At 41.2% G+C, this 14287-nt stretch overlaps 1 protein-coding gene across 1 annotated transcript in view; it reads right to left on the bottom strand.

Annotated features, from left to right (window-relative positions):
- Nucleotides 1–13844, bottom strand: part of pcmtd1 (protein-L-isoaspartate (D-aspartate) O-methyltransferase domain containing 1) — a 28063-nt gene extending 14219 nt beyond the window's left edge. Inside the window, exons 1-2 of the mRNA XM_049598928.1 lie at nt 13618–13844; nt 296–759 (exon numbers count right to left, since the gene is read on the bottom strand). Coding sequence (XP_049454885.1) covers nt 296–602 — 307 coding nt within the window. The 5' untranslated portion in view covers nt 603–759; nt 13618–13844. The remainder of the gene's footprint in view (nt 1–295; nt 760–13617) is intronic.
- Between the last annotated feature and the right edge of the window lie 443 nt (nt 13845–14287).

Here is a 14287-nt window from a genome sequence, read left to right on the forward strand (position 1 = left end):
AATGCTGAACATGTTAGGACACGTTAATCAGAGTACACACAGCTGCATGTAAAGAGGAATAACAGTGGAATATTTGTTTTAATTTGCCATGTAAACAGCTTTGTAGGAAAATGTTTGGGTTTTTTGTTTGGAATAAAGGCAAAAACTGAAATATCTTGTGCATGTAGACGTAGTCTCTGATGCTGATTTGTTGGCACATGGTGTACTTAGGTTGTACATTTGTTTAACCTAGATTTTAAAGAACATCTGAGCACTTCCCACACATGAAAAACACAGCTGGGTACACTATGCTTACCGATGATAAGGCCAACCATTGTGCTCAGGTAGCCAGTTCCACTGCCCAGATTGAGGAAAGAAAGTCCAGGCTGCAGTTTGAGGGCCTCCATCACCTCAGAGTATATACACGGCGCAGACAGGTGTATGTTGCCATGCTTCCACGCCAAGTCTTTGTAGGCACTGTCCCGGTAGCCGTCCAGATAGTAGTCACCGCGGTCTATGGCCCGAAAAGCCTGTTCAACTTTTTCTGTGCGAATATACTGGGCCTCTTTCAGATTATCAATGAGGTCGTCATTGTCCTCCCCAGCGCTCACAGCTCCCCCCATGGTGAAGAGTAGAGAAACACAAGGGCCAAACTCGTGCTCAGGATGAGTGATTCCTCCTCACAGTGGCATGGAGATGAATGGCTGACCTGAAGGATGCTGCTGCAGTGACTCCTCAAGCGTCAGTTCAGACTACGGTCATGTCCAGGCAGCAAGTGACCTGAGAGAAATTACATTAACACGTTATGGCAACATGTCTGCTCGGGGAATACAGCATCTGTTTTAATCTGCAAGTAAAGTGCAGATTGAAGACTCTCTGATATAAGTTAAGATTTATTCATTGTCTCACACAACTGGGATTATCTTTTGATGAAAAAATTAACAGCTGTGACAGAAACAGAATGAAGAATTACACAGCAGTGTTTCTCCAAATTAATTCCCTTCTGAATGAAAACAGTTTCATAAAAGACTTAATGAAACATTATAGCCGGGTCTATTTGAATATATTACAAACATTATATTCACCAAAATGTCATGTTTGAAAGCAATCCAATAATACAACATTAAGGCATTTTGATTTGATAATGTAACTTGTGGATATCACAATGCCTCCACTAAACAGAGATAAACCCCCAAACAAACACTTCCCTTGTACCAGTTGTTTACTTTAATTCAAAGTATACAGTAGGGGTGTAAGAAAATATCAATACGTATCACAGTATTATGTTTTATGCTACTGTATCGATTCTCAAAAACACTATTGACTTTTAATAGTTTACAAGCAAAGATTTGTGGCAGTGGTTCATTTTGTGATCGATAACAGTGTTGTAATCTATCTCAAGCCATTTGACTTTTCCACTCACACATAACAGCATGTCACTAGTGTCGTAAAGGGACTGTGATGAATACAAATGAAGACCCCACTGTTATACCTGCACACCCAACAGTATGATTTTCAATACCGTCAAAAATACAGACGCTCCTCTGTCTGTTCAACTCATGCAGAGATGTTGTATTGGATGTATTGTATGCAGTGCACATCACACACCACCAGAGGTCAGTCTCTACTGGTGGAACAGGCAGCTGAGCTAAGACACATGGAGACTGTGAGTGTTGGGGATAACATTACAGGACTGTAAACACCCAGCTAGCAGCAGCAGAGAGAGATCTCAGGAGAAAACAGCATATTCACACATCTAATATGGTGAATTAAAGGGATAGTGCACCCAAAAATGAAAATTCAGCCATTATCTACTCACCCATATGCCGAGGGAGGCTCAGGTGAAGTGAGCGTGGTGCACAGAGAGGCAGTTAGAGCTACAGGCTATAATGAGGCTAAAAACAGAGTTCAAATGACATTTTTCCAAACAGCTTTTTATGTCGGGGCTTCAGGACACTTGGATCACTACGGACGAGCAGTATGGAGATATTTTGTGGTTTCAATTATGTGTTTTTGGACGTTTGAATCTGGGGCGCCGTCAGCCTCCATTAGGTGGAGTTGTGTTGCTACCTCCTCTCCCCTGGGATCTCCGCAAGTGTTGTGAGGACTCTAAAACTTCACCTGAGCCTCCCTCGGCATATGGTTGAGTAGATAATGGCTGAATTTACATTTTTGGGTGCACTATCCCTTTAAGGGTTCATTTCAATCAAACCAGAACTGGTGATTGTTGGGACATTGGACTAACTAACTACATGACTAACAAGACAAACCAATATGGTTTTGGTGAGTTCTATTGTGTTTTTGTACATGTTTTACAAGATGATTACGGTAGTCTTAATTCAGTGAAAGAGAGAAACTTGAACTCAGACAGTAAACGGTTGTATATATCCATTTAACAAGGAAAATGGGTATCAGAGTATTACCTTTCTTGTCATTTTGTGAGTTTGTGTTGTGTATTTATTAGACCAAAAAAGGCTAAGAGTGCTTGCGGAAAGTTGCTGGTTGGAGGGGTGGGGTTGGAGTAGTGCTGCACACTAATACCATCATATACTGTATACCCCGGTAAAATGTCAGGAGGGTATTCAGGTGTGAAAAAATAGATGCGGCCCATACCTACTATGACAGTTTTCCTAAAATTAGATTAAAAAACATTGCAATATTTCGCCTTGCTTGGAGTAGCGTATTGAATTGCAACCCCTGTACCGTGATATCTATCGTCAGTGTTGGGGAGAAGTTAAATACATGTAGTTCAACTTCTAGTTTCACTACAATTTGCAGTAGTTGGATGCAGTGTAACTACATTCAAAACTCAGTAGCTTTAACAGAAGTTAACAACTTTATGTCATGTAGTTCATGTAGTTAATTACAAACTACATATTCATAGTATTCTCATGATATTTCTTGCCATGTAATATGGTGCAATGCGACAGCTCATTGGCCACAATTGTAATTTAATGACATTTAATAAACTACTACTTGACTAAAATCCCTTCTGGTTTGCAACCAAGATGTCTGCAATCGAATACTACGAATTGCCCCAGAGGTAAAGCAGATTTTCTGAATCAGCCCCCAAAATTGCTCCATACCCTCTCCTTAAAACACGTCCTTGGACTGTGAGGACTGGCTGCCCTAGTCCCTAAATCACACACCTACCGTTTACTCAGTGTCAGTTCAGTTGTATCTCTGTGTAACACGTTGAGATCGCAGAATCAGATTGTGATCATTTGCCATGATGTAGTTTGGGTGCAGTGGAGCAACTTTTTGAAAATACTTTTACTTTAACAAGCTCTACTTTTTTGAGAGTAGCTACAATGTAGTTTAATTACTTTTCATTGTGAAGTAGCTTTTAGTTTGGTAAGCTACTGATTTAAAAGTAGTTTCCCCAACATTGCGTATTGTATTGCCAGATTCTTCCCAGTGCACAGCCTGAGCATACAGGCCCTTTTCCCAACAGACATTTTGATAGCCCAAGTTTAATTAATAACCTTAAAGATGGCTCCGTTTAATTTAGGTTCAAGATCCCTGGTATAATACATGCTGGCTCACTAGCATGGCTTTATGGAACTAAGCCATCATTAATGCAGTTTGGTACATCTGTGATTTTCCTGCATATACATGACGTGTTGTGAATAGGCCCTATTTGTCATGTTATGTCCTACATGCACAGTGTATTGTGCTGTATGCTGTACATAATGCTGTTAGTTAAACTGATTAGTTGAATGCCAAGAATTCACTGCTTCACTTCTCTGGGTCAATTAAAACTAATCTCTGCTGATGTGAAAGTCACTTACACTGCGAGCACTGAGCTACTGGCTCCACAGTGTAACACTCTACTATTAAGAGCCATATCACAGCAATAAAGAGGAAAGTCCTACCACATGCTTGTTTTTAAGCATTTTATAGATGCTTTGATGACAAAAATACCCCACACTGGAACACAGTGAGAGGATATAGCTGGAGATTCAGCCGAGGGAGACAAGTCTTGAATTCCCTCTCTGCCTCCTCAGCATCTCCACATCTGACTCAGCTAATAAAGATTAAATTCAGAGGTGACTTTGTAGTGGAAGGCCTGGTAAGGTAATTTTCCATTGGCTCTTTCTTGCAGGTGAAAAGAATCATTGATTCGCTCACCATCACTGATTGTATGGCAGTGTATTTTTTTCTATCCCATTTTTCCCCCTCAGCCCTCTCTGTCAGTCGTTTGAGTTGCCTGCAGTTGAAAGAAAATCCAGGAAAATGGGTCAGACGAGGTATTCTACAAGCAAATTGCTTTTGGGCACTGCTGTACAGTCTTACCAATGATAATCCAGAGTCTAGAAACGAGGGTCATCATTCACCCACTCCTTTAAGACAAATAAAAAAGAACCAGCTAGGTAATAACATTTGTTGCTATAGTGAAGCTATTCCTGTACAGATAAACAAACCCTCTTTATAAACAGGAACCCACTGGTAAACACACAGTGGATGTCCTGGTTTGACCCCTGGTGTGTATAGAAAGTGCACTGACGCCATGTCAGGTCATAACTTGCTGCTGTGACCCAGCTAAGGACTCACTCGCTGAGCCACGCAGGATGACGAAACACGTAACAGATCCTATGGCAACACAAGATCAACCCTGGTGCTGTAACTAAAAACCAAGGGCCAGTCGAGGCAGCACACCGGCATGTACACACTGCTGCTCAGCAGGCAGTGAGGTGAACTGATAATCCTCATGGTTATAAGCATTTACAGTGTAAAGACATTTTATCAGCTCCTTTGCAGCTTTGTCAGCAGAGGAAGTGACGTCCACACCTCTGTGGCAAAACGCCAGAAGGATATGACTCTTGGTCTGAGAAAATAATCACATAAAAAATCTACAGTCAGAGATCTTTTCCATTTGTTAGGTCGCAACGACAGATTGCAGCATTTGTAATTTGTGTTTAAAGCTACAATAGACATAAAAAAAAATATTATCAGTTTCCACATTTGTTCTTAACTGCTTGTGAATATGCAGATCCTGCCTGTGAAATTACACTTCTTGAGGCCAGTGAGTGAAAGCTTTGTCCCATATTCACTGCAGCAAAAAAGTGAGCATGTTGAGTTCACACTGAAGGATAAAACACTCAATAAATGACTTTAGAAGATGTAATTAATGAGATCAGGCTGTATGGATTATATTAAGTGACAATTTTCTCTGCAGTGTCACATGTATCATTAATACAACATATGTGCAAATACGCTCTACAAATGCAAATTTCCTACAAGTGCTCATTCGCTGTTATTGGAGTCATATATTACATCAGGATATTCCTCTGTGCAAACTACAAAAGGAGGAACTGTGTTGTGTTCCCGTGCACACCGAGTGAGATGAAGAACACCTGTACATGGTGTTGTATTTCAAAATAATATTCCTGTGATAAATATGACCCTTTATGAAATTTGTATTAATTTTTAGCCATGCTGAGTCCTCATCTAGTTCTACCAGCAGTGAAAATCTTTCATTTGTTCAACACTTTATTTCATGACACGATACCTCAGAAACTAATGACCCAATTCCCCTTAAATCTGCTGTGGGTATCCATGGCATGCAGAAGATAAATCATAATGATTTAGGTTACCCAATGACCTTTTTTTCCAGCGCCACTGTTACACTGAAGTCCAATTTTTCATTATATACCTACAAATCTGAACAGTGGAGTATGATGGGGAGGATTGCTGAATATGTTCATGGTCCTCAGAGGATACATCCTTTGAATGTCAATGACCTACTGACCCTTCCTCTAGTGTTGCCACCACAGAAAACCATTTACACATAATGTCTATTTCCATATTCTAAAGAGCAGATAGTCACTGTAGCACGATTATGCTTTAATTTTTTTGACCCCCATGATCATAGACCATATTTGCACTTCTACTGAAAGGGCCACATTGATCTACTCTTGCCATTTTTATACAGACGTTGTGCTATAGGGCCGCTATGAAATCCCTATTTTGTGCGGCCTTTGCATTTGTAATCGCAGAAGCAAAATACATTTGACGAGTGTAACATAACACAACAGCATTGGCCTCTAGTGTGACATATAACATACACATTGGCAGCGCTTTATAAACAATAACAATGACATATCACATACCAATAGCAATCATTTACGGTCCCTGTTATATGGTGGCTGATCTCATCCTCTGCTCGGAGGATAAGGACCTCCAGGACCTCATTGTTTCCCCAATTTGCAGATATTGTCACCCCCTCGTTCGTCTTCTTCTTGGAGTTAGCTGCTAACTGCTAGCAGCTACTTTCTAAATCTCCCGCTGTGGGTTGCACACATAATATGCTGTTAAATTGTCACACCCGTGTCGTCCATGATCCCGTAATGCTGACTGTCCTGTTTATACAGACCTCATTTCTGCACTGTTACTAGGGGTGAGTCCGTGTACACGTTTACACATGTTTGAGATCATAAACGGTTATGAAAAATTAGTACATTTGGAATTTTTTTTTTTTTGTTTTTTTTTTTAGGGGGGAGGGGGGTGATACTAATTGTTGACTAACTGTGATAGACTGTGAATATGACAAAAAAATGGTGTGAGACCGGGTTTGGCAACAGGTCATTCGCCTACGTGCTCTGTTCTATTAAAACGGCGCGGTCGTTAAGGGGGTCGTTCGCCAGTGGGCTACAATGAGTACTGGGCCATCAAATCACAGCATCCGCGGTGAGAGTACACAGAATTGTTTGCGCTTTTACACACGGGTCGGTGGTGAAGTGGCGCACATGACTCGTGTTATGGACGGATGGACAGACAAGCCACGTATCTAAAATAGGTAATACATCTGGCTACATCTTTCCCACATCAAATATCCGTGATCGCCTAGACCCGCGTGCGTAAAAGCGCACACAATTCCGTGTCCTCTCACCGCAGATGCTGTGATTTGATGGCCCTGTACTCATTGTAGCCCACTCTTATAAGACCCAGTAATAATAATAACAACAACTTCCTGTGGACCTATATGCCATGCCTTTCAATAAAATTACCAGGAGAGTTTGCTGAAAAACAGGTAAAGCCAGCCTGAATTACTCGCGTGCGTCCCTGGTGAAAATAGCTGACATGCATACAGCTTCTACAGGCTAGCCATGGCTTACTGTCAGGACTCAGAGACCAGAATTCGGGATGGTGGACCGTCGGAATGGCGATATTTCAGAGTGGCGGCCTGTAACCATTTGTTAAATGGCCCATTCGGTTGGTGTTCGGCTAACTGGGGCTTTACTGGTATAATGCAATAGCACCATCCAGCAGTGAAACCCGTGTAAATGTTTACACAAAAAAAATGACCCACTCTAAACTTTTAGAGATTTTTGTACACGAACTCACCCCTAACTGTTAGTACCTCTGATGCCACCTTTAATGTGAGACAACTCTGTCCCCCATTGCACCTTTCATATAGATATCACTGGTAGGCAACCTGCGGCTCCGGAGTTGCATGTGGCTCTTTAGCCCCTCTCGGCAGCTGCCTTTGGCCAGGACAAAAAAACATACATGGAAATATATAATGTTGGCGCGGGTTGGCCCTTGTTGGCTTTTTTTCAGCCGTTTCAGCACTTTGAATCGCCAGCAGAGCCCGCTAATGATTATGGTTTTAGCGACTGAGCTCTTTCACAGAAACAGTTTATAATGGTTTGTGTTGTTGTTCGCTAGTGCACGATAAATATCATTTGTTCTTTTAACGCCAGGTTGTGTTATTAATGTGCTAACTGGCTAACTAGTGTCTTAAATCCATCTTGTTGTAGTTTTTGTGGTGTGTTCAAGTGCAACTTTCTGGCAGAGACACAGGCGACAGGAGGTAACACAACAAATAGCCTTTGTCACCACTTGTCTTTTGATGTCAGTTTGATGTATCTGGGCCTGTTATGTACGAAATAGGCTAATTTAGACTTAATAGGCTGTGTTACCTTCATTGTTAGGCTCAAAACTGTTCTGCGCCTCCAGACAGACTATTAGTTTTTATAAACGTCTCTTGATTGTAAAGGTCACCAAACCCTGGACTAACTGGTTCAAGTCAGTTGTCCATCCAGTCCTGTGTGACAGGATTTTCCTGATAATGCACTATATTAAGACCAGTTTCTACTTGAGAAAAAACATTTTTGCTCTTACAGTGGTGTGTCTTCCTCTCCCGACATAAAAGTTTTGGGCAATGCTAGTGGTACTATCAGATCTAGACTTTCATTTCCACAACTGCACAAGATGTCCCAGAGTCTAATGAGTCGCTCACTATAATGACCCCTTCCCTTCGTACCATCCTCTGACGGGAATATAAGAAAGACTGCCATGAAAACCTCTGAAGATTTTTATGCTCAGCAGTGGACAAATCCTTTCATTTAGGTAACAATATGGCTTCTGCTCTGACTCAGTCCCCAGGTACCTCAAAAGGGCAGGGTAGTGTCATGGTGCGATTAGGCCTAATGAAACATGTATTCGCTTCTGTCTTTATTTATGTGACTTTGACCACTGGACTCTGTATTAATTAGCCACAGACAACACAGGATGTGAGATTAGAGGCGTTTGTTGTACCAGGCGAACAACAGGAACGGACTGCATGAGTGGGTGGGCGTGAAACATCTTAGATTTTCAAAATTTACCAGAACTTTAGTTGTTTAACTTATTCTCATCTGAACCCTGTCACTTTGATTCCTATTGTCTCCGTGTATTCAGGAAAAAAAGGTCATACAGCTTTGGGAAAGACATAACATAAACATTGTTGTGTCTTTCCTGAAATGTGTGGCACCTAAATGAACCTGCAAACATTTGTGTCTTGCATTGCATACATTTTATTCATCGTTTTTTTTTTCTGATGTGTGATGAGAATGATAACAGTGAGGCCTTGAACTTAACTCTTGTGCATTGCTTTCAGTCGACACCTGAACAAAAATTTTGCATACTAATTTCACTGTGAAGTTCAGCTGGTAGGACAGGTGTGCATTCGGACAGCTTCTTATGTGTGCGACTCACCACAAGAGATTTAGAAAGCAACAGTTGGCAGCTAACTCAAAGAAGAAGAACAGCAGATGAAAATTTACGCAAACTGGGGAGCTACTTACCCTCCAGGCAGAGGACAAGATCAACAGTCACATAACAGAAACAATAAATGATTGTTATGGCCAGCTCATGCCACTGAAGCACTGTGTGACGTGTATGTTATGTCACACTGGAGGCCGACACGGTTGTGTCACACGTCACACCCATAACACAGAACACCAGTGTGTGTCTAAAATTACACACTGGGGCAGCATGAGGCCACCGCTGTTTGGTTCTGGGTAAATTTGCAAAGAGACTTCACTGCAGCCCTGTCATGGGATCTCTTGTGTCACAGGGGCTTTCATTTAACCAGACCTGAGGCTTATAGGGAAGTAACTGATTATTAGATCGAAAGAAAATTGATTGCCAATATTTCTGTTAACTTCAATTAATGAAGGACACTGACAACAATATTCATGCACATTGTTGTATCAAATTATCAAGCGCAGTCAGTTATTTTCCACCATTTTAGCTCATTTTTAGTAACTCTTGTGCTTATCTTAGGCTTATTGTCACTGTATTAGACGCTGGTTTTGCTTTGGCTCCTTGAAAACACTTGTTATCTTGTATATTTGTATGTTTGGCCAGATATTTAATACTATATTGTTCTCAAACTGGGTCCAGTGAGTGACCCTGACCCAGGGAACCCACTGGTTGTCTGGTTGTAATGTTACTGGTTGTGAATGTGAAGCATTCTCTGGCACAATTTTCTTCGGGATAAATTAAGTTATATTGAATTGAATTGAATTAATCCTCCCATATTTATTAAAGGGGCAAAAAACTAAATTGTTTCACCACTAGGTTTGCTGTTGTGCACTGCCTGTAGACCAATACAAAGTGTGTCATGAGTCACACCTCCCTCTACCTCTGCGATTCGGCTAGAGCCATCGCCGGATCCCAGCTAGCGCTAACACCGGGAGCTAACACTAACGTTCCTACTCTTCTACATGAGTGAGAGCGATGTTTTAGCCTGGCTACATTTTACAGTGCTAATTGCAAATGTTAGCTAGGCTGCCGGGCTACTCACCTAACACAACCGTAACGCCTGACCCATTGCTGGGACCGAGCCACTAATAACTAAAGCTCCGGCTGTTAACCCATGCTACGATTGTAACATTAAATTTAATTGAATCGACATAGCGACATGTGCCTAACGTTATTTGACTTTACGTTGTTACTTAGGCTACCTGTCCAGGAGAAGAAGAGCTAGCTCCGAGTCAAATTGTAGCCCCTTTAGCTCTCGCAGTGCTCTCCACCTTCGAAATGGCAACTTCTTCGCCAACGACCGTTGTTTCTTTAAAGGTAATGTTGGATCCTGGTTGTCTTCAGGTGAATGTTCCGTTCTGCTCTCCGCCATTTTGCTTCGAAAATACGTGCTGCCATTGCTCACTGGCTGTAGCCTTTTATAAGGAGGGAGGGCCAAGGGCTCCGAGAGGAGGGAGGAGGCAGCGATTCACATGAATGTACATGAACACACAGCCGGACCAGCTTGTAAACAATGGGCTGGAGATCAACACAGAGAGAGGGTGTATGACGTCATGCTATACTCCAGATGAAATTACACCTCTAGTTCTTCACATAGCGTTTTTTTAATTCCTTCAATCTAGAAATTATGAATTTCCGCTTATTGCCCCTTTAAACCAAAATGCCAAAAATGTATTGGTTCTACTTTTGAAATGTAAATATATGCTGCTTTTCTTTTTCATATGACATCAGACTTAAAACGTGGGTTTTGAAATGATGATAGGACAAAGCAAGACATCTGAGGATGCCAGTGTGGCCACATTACTTGAGAAAATGATTTGATAATTGCCCCAGTCATTAGGATTTGCCATCATGTAGATCAGTGGTTTCCAAACTTTTTGTGCACACCACAGGGCAAGCCAATATCTCAAGGCACACCTAAATTTCTATCTGCACACACAAGCTTCTATAACATGTGTCATCACTCTGATCATGACGTAAGACAGTAAAAATAAGAAAAAAATAAGACAGGTAGCTTTCATGATACTTTCTACTTTTTCCTCTTTTCTTTCGGTGGTAGGTCGTCTTCGCTGGTGCTTGTAATAAATCAATCCGTTTGTCCCACTCACTGCTTATTCCTTTTAACCTCCTGAGACCGACCCTGTGTCCTCATATGAGGGCAACACATTTTGGGTTTACTTGACCCTTATACTTCTACTTAAATTCCACCTGTTGTCCTCGTTCATCAACACATTTTTGTGCCATCTAGTGGTAGTAAGAGCACAATACACCTATCAATGTAAAAACAAGATGGCAGCCATCTTTATCAAGTCAAAGGTCCAAAACCTGATCACATTTTATGATTGAAACTTGTAATTTATTATTAATAATGTTTATAGTTTGATATGGCAACAAGTTTGACCAATTCTAGCAACAAGGAAGTACTTGTTGGAGGACATTGGGACTGAATTATCATCGGCAATGTTGAGATTTTTATTCACATTTATCAGGTCCTACTGATCCGAAATAGCTAGGACACATTACAAAAGTTCAGGTCTCAGGAGGTTACTTGTTATCATCCCTCTTGCCTCTTTATAAGGAAACGGGTGCACACAACATACTGATACAGTCAATTAAAAATTCATTCATGACCCAGGTGAATACTGCAATAATAATGATTAAGGATAGACCGATACATCGGCCGGCTGATGTATCGGGCCGATATTTGAGTTTTTTACTTGTATCGGCATCGGCCGATACGTGCGTGGGTTCACAGATTTATTTTTCCCTGGCACTTTTTTTCATTTGAAAGTATGTGGTTAAGTTGAACAAAGCTGTTGAATCCTACTGTGTACAGTAGTTTTTGTTTTATTTATGCTTCAGCTTAAATATTTGTTTATTTTATAAAGACATTACTGGAAGATTTAAGAGCACTGAACTTTTTTTTATTTGAATGTATAATAATAATAATAATAATAATGTTCTACCTCAACTTTCCATCTTATTTTAGTATTTTTTACTGTTCAATAAATGTTTCTTATTTTAAACTTGAGACCTGTAATATTTGTTATCATTGTGTCTTTTTTTTTTTTTATGTAAATTGAGGGAGCAAAAGCAGTATCGGCCCCAGATATCGGCTCAAGAAAATCGGCAGTCCATAATCGGTCATCGGCTAAGGGTGATGGAAAAAAATCGGTATCTGCATCGGCCCTAAAAAATCCATATCGGTCTATCCCTAATAATAATAATGTGTGGTTATCACAAAATCTCCCGGCACACCTGGATTGGCAGCTTTTCAGTTGTGAGGATCTGCTGTTTTTGTGACTGATTATATTTAGGTTTTAGTGTGCTGATAGGACAAAATTTAAGTATTTCTATTGGATTTTGCAAACTGAGATGAGCATTTTTCACAATTGTCATACAGATTAATGAATACAGTAATCAGTAGTTGCACCCCTCACCCTCTTAGTAGTATAATCTGTAGTAGTTTATAATTTTCCAGGGTGTTTCTCATATTGTTTAACCCACTTTTCAGTCAGACACTTTCAGAGTAAACTTAATTATAGTTGTACTTATTACAGCACACAGATGTTGTTTTAATTCCTGCTCATTCCTTATACATGCATACAGATGTTCCTATATCCCCACAACTGACACCTGATGAAGCCAATCAGCTCTCTACCTGGTCACGTGCTGCAGTTGCCACACAGACAGCAGCCCGTCAGCCAATCAGCTGCCCGGACACTTTCTTCGCACTGCGTGTGACGATGGAGCAAAACAACAACAGCGCTTTCATGAAACGTTGTCAAGCGTTATTAATCACGGCTGTTTCTTCTAAATCCTGCCCGTGCACATCTGTGAGACACGAACAGCATCTGTGACACGAGCTGACACACACTGAACACACTGCACTGTGCGTGTGTGAGAGTGTGAGTGTGTGTGTGTGTGTGTGTGTGTGCATGCATCCAGCTTTTGTTCCCACTTGTCGACCATAAACGCAGTTGCTGGCCAGCTCTCTCTGCAGTGCGATTAACCTCAATCTTTGTCGGCAGCGACTCGCTAAACCGGTCTGTTGAAAAACACAGAGAGGCTGTCACATCCCTGCGCGTGTGCAATAACCGCTGCGGGAAAACAACAACAACACCACCACCAAAACAAACAAACATAACGTTGATTTCTCGGAGCTTCTTCCGCCTGGTGAGGTAAACGTTTGTGACAGAAAAGTCTCCTCCAACCCGCACACACACCGACACGACAAGACGCAAAACAAAGGGTGTATTATTGCAAACGTCGCTCACACTGACACGTTAAATATTGTTGTGTTTTAAGTGTGTAAGTTGACGTCAAGTGTCGGGTTAACGCCGCGTGAGTTCCCAGTGAACCTGGCTAACGTTAGCTTGTGTGGGCCTGAGTGCGCCATCATCAAAACAGAGACAAAGCCAGGTTAGGTAAGCTCACATCTTTATCCTGCCTGCTAGCTAACACACAAACAGCCAGTCTGGATCTGTCACGTTTAATAAAGCGGACACAATGCTGCTGCCGACCGTGCAAACCGGCTACACACACACTCACACACACGCACACACACAGGCGGCAGTTAGCTGAAAGGAAAATAAAGATACTCACAATGCCGTGTCGCATTAACTCAGTCCTTGTTGCTGGATGCTCTGTGCAGCGCGACGGTCAGTGACACTGAGACGTTAGCAGCCTCCTGTCAGAGGCTAACTGCCGGCTAGCTGTGCTAACTGTGCTCAGCTGGTCGGGATGGAAAGGTAAAGTAGTAACGGCGAGCCGTGCTGTCGAAGTGAAGAAGAAAGAAACAGCTGAGGAGAGGATGTAAACACAGGTCACGTGGTTTAAAGTGCTGCTGTCGATAGAGGGAGGCACTGTTGCTCACATCTATCTATCTATCTATCTATCTATCTATCTAATTAGTCAAATAGTTTTTACTACAGAGAAAATTGCAGGTACTGTTATACAGTTATACAGTACAGTAATTTAACCTGGGTTTCACACATGTATTCTACTTTTTCATGCATGTTGTAGAGTGAAGTGTAGCTGCTTACAGGCCTGTTCTTCTTATTATTTTATTTATAATTTTCATTTCATATTTTATAAAGTATACAGACAAATGTACATCTATTACAGAGAGTGGTGTTATCAGAGTGGAAAATAGTATTGAAAGACACATAAAATACACATTTTGGCTTTGTTTGCACTGTTTATTAAGTTAATTTTTCTATCTATCTATCTATCTATATCTATCTATCTATCTAATTAGTCAAATAGTTTTTAC

This window comes from Epinephelus fuscoguttatus, linkage group LG15 (genome assembly GCF_011397635.1).
Source record: "Epinephelus fuscoguttatus linkage group LG15, E.fuscoguttatus.final_Chr_v1".
Taxonomy (NCBI): domain Eukaryota; kingdom Metazoa; phylum Chordata; class Actinopteri; order Perciformes; family Serranidae; genus Epinephelus; species Epinephelus fuscoguttatus.